The 7,741-nt window shown below is 38.7% G+C and overlaps 1 protein-coding gene across 1 annotated transcript in view; it reads right to left on the bottom strand.

Annotated features, from left to right (window-relative positions):
• The window catches only part of CACNA1C (calcium voltage-gated channel subunit alpha1 C), a 470,627-nt gene extending 467,669 nt beyond the window's left edge, over positions 1 to 2,958 (bottom strand). Inside the window, exon 1 of the mRNA XM_017726196.1 lies at positions 731 to 2,958. Within this exon, the coding sequence (XP_017581685.1) occupies positions 731 to 860 (130 nt within the window). The 5' untranslated portion in view covers positions 861 to 2,958. The remainder of the gene's footprint in view (positions 1 to 730) is intronic.
• Between the last annotated feature and the right edge of the window lie 4,783 nt (positions 2,959 to 7,741).

Raw genomic sequence — 7,741 nt, 5'->3', positions numbered from 1 at the left:
GCATTCCTGACGTCTTTTCAAGATAAGATAGGCATATGATGCAGTAATGCTCAAGAGTTCGGCTTGCAACAGATAATGATTTTTTTTCAGAGGGGTTATTTTCATGTGGCTACCTGTACAGCCTCTACTTCACACATCCCTCCTGGTATAGCATAAAATGGGAAGTGTTTCAGGATCAGGGGCAGTACGTACATGAGTGTCTATGTATTTCTCCTGCAAACAAGGATATCCCAGAGCTGGCTGCTTTTCACAAATCCCTTGTGTAACCGCCTTTGCAGCTTAATCCCTTCACATACGCACGCATGTATTTAGTATTTCCAGCTTTTGTATGTTTTAAACTTCTTAGCCTCTTTGTCTACAAAAAAACCCTTTTGTTTCTTTTTCTTATACTTGCATTCCTTTTTTTTAATCATGTCACAGTGGAAGTGGGGAAGCAATGTTCATTAGATGCTCAAAATACAATATATAACCAAGATATAACCATCCATCTACCATGTATAACCATCCATCTACTTAACTCCCCAGATTTGAGAATTACCAGAATTATCTAGATCCTGTGGTGGTGTGATCACACATTTAGGGCTTCACAGTACATTATCACCAAATACTGCTGCGAGGTATTAGTGTAGTCTCCTACATTACACAGATTGCTCTATTTAAACACGAGGACAACACTCCTGGCAGCTAGCAGTACAGGTTCTGTGCACACAAGTGGGTGATGTTGTCTTACCTCCAGGTTTGATGTAGAAGCAGTTCAGCTGAGTTTCATGCACCACCTTCCCCTTGTACTTCGTGTCGGGTTCCCCTGGCTGGTGGCTGGCCAGGGGGTGATACGCTTGCCGAACCAAGGCTTGAAACATTTTTAAATTCCAAGGAGCGTTGAAGCAGCTGAACCTAGTGTATTTTCTAGAGATAGTGAAGGCACATTCCTTTTGGTTAATTTTCTTGCTTCAGAGTTATTTTATGTAATAGCCTTGTACAGAAGTTAAAACCTGAATATTGTTTTAAATTGCTGACAACTGGATCTTCTCATCTAGAAACTATTTTCTATCTCTTTGAAATGTTTGCAATATCTTTTGCATTCTCCTTCCTTTTCTTGCTGTTCACTCCTAATCCTTTGCTTGTCCTCTGTGCCTTACACTCAGTTGGAGCCTTCTCCTCCCCCTGTCCGTTTTTCAGGAAAACTTGGATTGAGGAGTGAAGATAATGGGCGCCGTCCACCCGTCAGCTCATCACCTCAGCGAGCCATGACGATCTCTGGTTTCTGTATGTCCACACGGGCTCCTCTGATAATATCCTCTTGTGCTTGAAAAAAATAGGTTTGCTTAGCAGAGGGTGGACTACGCTCCTGACATAGCCAGAAAACTTCTCTTGGAATGTGAGCTTGCTTACTCACACTCTTTTATATGTGTGTGTATGTGTATAAAAATATTTGTAACCTTCTCTCAAAACATGGAAGATAAATATGTGAGCAAGTGTATCCCACAGCACATATACAAGCTGCTCACTTCTGTCTAACTTTGATTTAATACAAGCTCTTGAGTGCCTCATCAGTGCTCTCTTTGTCAAAACAAGCCTTAAATCGGCAGTAAAGAATACTTTTCAATTACAGGAGGGAAAAGGAAAGAAACCCTTCCCAAGTGTAAGATAGCATACCCTTTAAAGGACAAGGAATGTGTTACATACAGAACCACGGTGCAAGTGCTCCAGTGGAATTCCACTCGGGCTGCAAATGCTGCATGGCTTTTTTGTCTTAACTGGCATACGAACCAGTAACAGCACTGGGCTGAATGCCTGCTGCCTGCTCTGCTTTAATCATTGTGGCTGCAACCCAGTTGTTGGGTTTGCAGAGGAGCTTCCTTTAATAAAATACAAAGTCTTCATATCGTAATGCATTGCTTAAAATCAGTCTGAAAAAATACCCTGGTGGGTTTTTCCTTCTGGCTTCATTATTTTGGACATACATATGCCTAGGACTTTTGGAGCCTGGTTTAGTAATCCCTTTGCATAACAGAGGTATTATTTACGTGCATTAAGCCAACCAGAGAGATTCTGTAGCCAGGGGGAAAAGAAAAAGTAAGTGATGTAAGACACATGCTTCAGGTCAGAAGTCAACAATAAAGGGACTCAGAAGATTCTTTCTGTGAATCATCTGCTGCTGGCCATTGTCTTAGACAGGGTATGGACTTTCTGTTTGATGAGCTGTACCAATTCTTTTGTCTCTGCCAAACAAACTGCCTTTCTGTAACATTTCAATATCTTTTCCTAAATAACATACAGTGTTAAATCCTCTATACAGGAACATGTAGCATCTCTCAATTAACAAGTTCATGAAATTTCATAATAATTAGAAAAAGGAGAGAAATGACATTGGAATTTTTTTTGTAAGGTATGGTATGTCTTCCTGCAGGGCTTTGCTACTTTTTGTTTATTGTTACCTGTTGTTCTTATTCTGGTTTCTCTCATGTGAATATTTCTCTCTCTCTCTAACGCTCTTTAACAGAAAGAAAAGCAGATGTTCAAATTTGCACTGAGAGTTAAAAGCTGAAGGAGGGGAGAGACTGAGGAAGGAGATGATGATAACCCTGAAGTTTTACTCCTAAAGGATTATGCATAAGCTAGTAAAACACTGCTGACTTCTGAAGCAAAAAGAAATATGCATTTGTACTTTGTGTGGAAATAATACAGTTGCTGCAGTGAAAATAGTCCAAGGCAAAAATCCCAAATTTTTATTTAAATGTAACTATCTCTATAATCAGGGATTCAAAGTTGCAGGCTACCTCCCAGTGCTGCTATTGTGAAATGTTTAGCTGCTAATATAAAATGAATTTGATAACTGTGAGGGGTTTCTTTTCTGTTGAATTACAGGTTAAATAAGAAACCGTTTACTACTTAAATTACATTTGCTTGGTGACAAATTTGATCTCAGGGGTGTGTTGTTTCTCTCTTTGTACACACAACATTCTGTATTCTTGCACACAGAATGTCTCGTGTGCAAGAATACTCAGAAGTTTACTGACTCTTCTGTAACCTGAACACTAACTTCAGCAGTTAATATAAAATTTTAAAATACATACAAATGTGAATTAGAATTACAGTAATTAAAAGAAAAAAGCAGCAAGGTACTTCAAAGGGATGGTATTCGTATCTTCATGAAAGAAATTGCTAAATTTCACTTTCACAACGAAAATGCAGGTGTAACATTTATATTAGTACTTTAACGATCCTTCACGTTTCAAGCACGTAAAAATGCAGTGACCATATGTGAATGATAAAGGCTTCAGGGTGAAATTTAGCTTGTGAACACAGTGTGAACCTACTCACAACTGGAGTAAACCTATCACTGTTTGCCTGTCACTCTGTGAGAGCAGTGGAAGTCCTTTCTGTGCGTGGAAGTTGTATTATATTGCTAAAAATTGTACTGAAAAGTTTCTGCAGCTCTACAGCCAAGCAGATGTTGCTGAAGGCAGTGTAAGAGCTGACTGCAAGAGAAGGAATGGCTACAGAACAGCAGAGAACTCTTTAATGTGTTGAGTATAACATGTTAACAGGCTGGTTAAAAGGGAATGCATGAGATACGCTGTAAATACGAGCTGTGTGAGATCTCAGGAGGAGTAGTTGACTTTTGCCTATTTCTGTGTGAATTTTTTAATTCTTCTTCTAAGCATTTTAGAACTAGAGATGGTGTAGGAAAAATCAAACAATTGCCTACCTCCAAAATGATAGTGTGTACAGAGTATCCAAATGGAAAAATACAAAAATGAGGGGGTTGAAATTCTCTTGATCTTAGGGTATTTCTTACATGTTTCTTGTTACAAGTATATACAAGTAACTTAGACTTTTATTGTTGCAGGCTAAGAACTTAGTCCAGATCTGCAAATGTATTTCCATTACTTAGGATCTGAAGGTATGCAGTTAAGAAATACGAGATGAGATCACAACAGTCAGAATTAGAAACATCATCTATAGTTAAGGTTGCTTATTTTCCTCATGAAGGCCTTTTTGAAGTTCATTATTTTGTGGGAGTTAAACCATTTGGAGTGACAGCTCATCATACTGATTATAGTAAAAATTCAGGTTTCAGGAAAAAATGACATGCTCTTGAACACCTATTTGAGGTTAAAATCGTCTTCTCTTTTTTCCCCTCTCTTCAGATGTACTGGAAAATGGCACTGTCAGAGTTTGGAAAACAACGTGACCTTGAATTTACCTATAGCTGTGGAATTAGAGGTGTACCTTTGGCAGGTACCTCAGAGATGCACTTTAAAAATAATTGGGAACATATTCTTAGATTGGACTAAATTATAAATGAAAACCTTGATGTGAGAATCCTGGTGAGTCCTCTACCAGCTGTGTGTGTCACACACAGCAGAGCACCTTTTCCCCATGGGACTGGATGCCCAGATACTCCACAAGGAACATACAGAAGCTGCTGCTTTTCTTAACATAGTGGAAGGCAGGTGGAAAGAAAAGGGATGGAAATTGAGACACTGAAGGTAGCTCTCCTTTCTGTTCTTTCCAATAAAAGTAGTTCTTCTGTTGTCCCCAGGCTGGAAAAGCTATGTTGTCCCCTTCTTGATTGAGGAGAGTTCTCTTTGCTCTTTGTTACTAGGTAGGAGTGAAGTGCACAGAATCAAGAAAAGGTTTCTAGTTGAACCTCTTCCACTTGTGACAGTGCTCTGTTAGTGTAAGCCTTTCTGCTGCTGGAAGGTATGGATTTATATTTAGCCTAGATTTGTGTAAGGCATTTTTGTGTTGTGTTCGGATGAGTTCTGTAGATCAGGGCCTGGCTTCGTTTCGGTGCGTTGAAGACATGTTTTATTGTTTGCTTTAGAAAGTTAGCAGAGAATATAGAGCACAGGTAAGCTAAAAAAGAGAATAGTTTCAGATGTTGAGCAGTTGCATTTGTTTTCCAGTAAGCCTCTCTCTGATGGGTTTTCATTTCACACGAACCATGCTTGTGTTGGCCGAGGATATGTGGATGTAGTTTTTAGCTTTGCTGCAGACTTTTTCACTTACCTTTCTAAAGTCAGTGTCTATCATTTTTCTCTATCAAAACTAGAACAGGACTTTCACCTACCATTCGTTTCTCTTAGTACCTCTTCACTTACCTTTTACACTCCTTGAGTGAGACTCTTCAGTCATTTCCATTACAAAAGGCAATGGAGCTCTAGTCTGATGGGGACATTTTGGAAGTCTACTGTGAAATAGTAACGAGAACCACTTGTTATTTAAGAGAGCCTATTTATAAGAAAAAAATATTTATTAAGACCAACTTGTTATTTAAGAAATTGATAGCCTGGCATCTACAGCCTTCCTGCCTTAATTTCAGTGTCACGCACCATCATGATTTAAAAATTATTTGGAACTGATGATGCAATGGCAGGAGGTGACTGGAAAACCAGTGGTGTGGGGGGAAAAAAATAAATTCTCTAAGCCAGATGGATCATAACATAGATGCTATTCCTGTGTCATGACTAAAAATTTCTTGTAGCATCAACAGAAGGCATATTTAAGGGAAATCTTGCAAATACAGTTTGCATTTGGGCTCTTTTCCAAAAAAAGTAAAGAACCTGCTGATGGACCCTTAGATCTGCTGAGCTTTATGGAAATAAACGGATCAATGGGCTTTACATTTTCCTGCAGTGCTAACAGAACTTCAGCTTTGAGGCCATTTAGGGGGCTTTCCAGTGACCCTGTTTTGTTTGACTGGTACACAGTTGATTTTTCATCGCAAAAAAATTCTGATAAATTTGGATTTAAAGTCTGCCTGAAGTCAGTCTCTCACAGTAGAGCCACAGATAAGATTTATTAAACAATCCACTGTGTCTGTGCTGTCCCTTTTTTTTTGCCTCATGAAACCAGAAATATTTGCTGGCTCTATCTGGAAGTCTGCAAATTGGTCCCCCAACTTTCATGGACTGCTAGATGATGGCAGGAATATTTCAGGGTCCATTCTATTAACAAAAATTTTGTCTTGACTTTTAAGGCATGGTTCCAAGCACAAACAGATGGTAGTGAGGAACTTATTCTTGACTTGAGTAGCATTGCCAATCATTGCCCACTCTCAAACCATTTGCTTTTGGGGGAAGGGGTCTGGAGGGGCCTTTTCGTTTTGTTGGGGGTTTTGTTGCTTCATATTTTGTGTTTGGTTTTTTTCAATAAAATTGCTTAAACACTTCCTTCTTCACTTGAGTTTCACTGGTTAAGCTGAAAAATGGCCATGTGTAATCAGTGCTGGCCATGTGTAATCAATGCTTGGCATTAACATGTCTCTGAGTAGGATTATTTTTCCTTTAATAACTGGTTTGGTTGGGTTTTGAGTTTTTCTTCTTGCTTGCTTGTTCATATATAATATTTTAAACATTTGAGATAGTGGAAATAGCAAGTCTTCCTGTTTTCTGTCTTTATTAACAGTTCTCCAATTAAGTGGGTTAGGAGCTTTATCAACCTTTAAATGAAAGAGCAAGTGTCTGATAATTTAACAGGTAGGGCCTTTTCAGAGCTTTTCAGGAATTTAGGTGAAGCTCATATCAAAATACACATTTTCATTGTTTGAAAAACTCTTACCTTGCTTCAATTTATCGAAATTTTTGTGCCTGAGAAACCATAAAAAAATTTGACTTCTCTTTAAAAGCTTCCAGAAATAACAGGATATAGCCAGAGAGGAATTTCCACTATTTAGAAACAAATACATTTACCTAATACATATTTTGTACTGTGCAGCTTTGCACAATCTCAAGAAGCAAGAAGCCTAAAAATCCCAGTCCTGTTGATGAGCCACATTTCTATCAATTTGGTATAATAGGATACAACTGAAGGGGTTTTTTCTAGTGTTCTGGGTTTAAGTATCTAAAGAGAAAAATTTTGCATTTGAAAGAACTTAAAGCCTGTTTAGAGCTAGAAGAACTTTAGGGCTCCTAAACCAGGAAATACCAGCATTAAGGTTGGTTGTGCAATCTCTCTGTTTATGGAATTTTATATTGTGTGATTGTCTTCTTTTGCAATAAGGACTTTATTTCAGTTATCAAATAGTTGGGGTGGTGTTCACATCCAGAGGCTACTCAGTATTCTGGTTTTTTCTCATTACTGATGCATGGGTCACTTTCTTTGTTATGTACCACTGAAGTTCTGCACTAGAGACAGAATTATTGGGTTTTCTTGTTGTTTTCTCCAATGATCATCACTATAATAGCTGATAACTCGTGAACAAACCAAACTGTTTTACCTTGCTCAGATTAGGAATGTTATTTTTCCCATTTCACAAATTGGGATCCTAGGGCAGAGTGGTTACAATTAGAGACCAATTAAATATGGAATATCTGATTTTAATTACTCAAGCCAAATTTTTCCAGTGTCTTTATTATTCACAGGTTCAAAAACACTTCTTACAGACTTGGATTGGGATGATTGGTGTTTTTGCAGGTCATGCACTCAAATCTTGCACCCAGGTCTAGGATCTCAACTCAGCCCCTGGGAAATGCAGCATACCCAGCCTGTGCAGCCACTTCAGATGACATTTCACAGCTTGTGTATCATTGCATAACATCTCTGGGATGGAATTCAGCCTTCCAGGATAGTGTGCAGCTGTCTTAGCTGCAGGATTTTATATTTTCTTTGCCTTGTTGCAGTCCTCTCATGCACTATGCTGGAGAGCAGGATGCAGAGCTTCAACAGGCAGGTCTCCTGTACCACGTGAGCCTGAGCAAAGGAGAAGGAACCTCATATGCTTGTATTGTGA

Source organism: Corvus brachyrhynchos, unplaced genomic scaffold (assembly GCF_000691975.1).
Source record: "Corvus brachyrhynchos isolate BGI_N302 unplaced genomic scaffold, ASM69197v1 scaffold191, whole genome shotgun sequence".
NCBI classification, from domain to species: domain Eukaryota; kingdom Metazoa; phylum Chordata; class Aves; order Passeriformes; family Corvidae; genus Corvus; species Corvus brachyrhynchos.
Note: the sequence above shows the minus strand (reverse complement) of the source record. Positions and strands in the feature narration are given on the sequence as shown.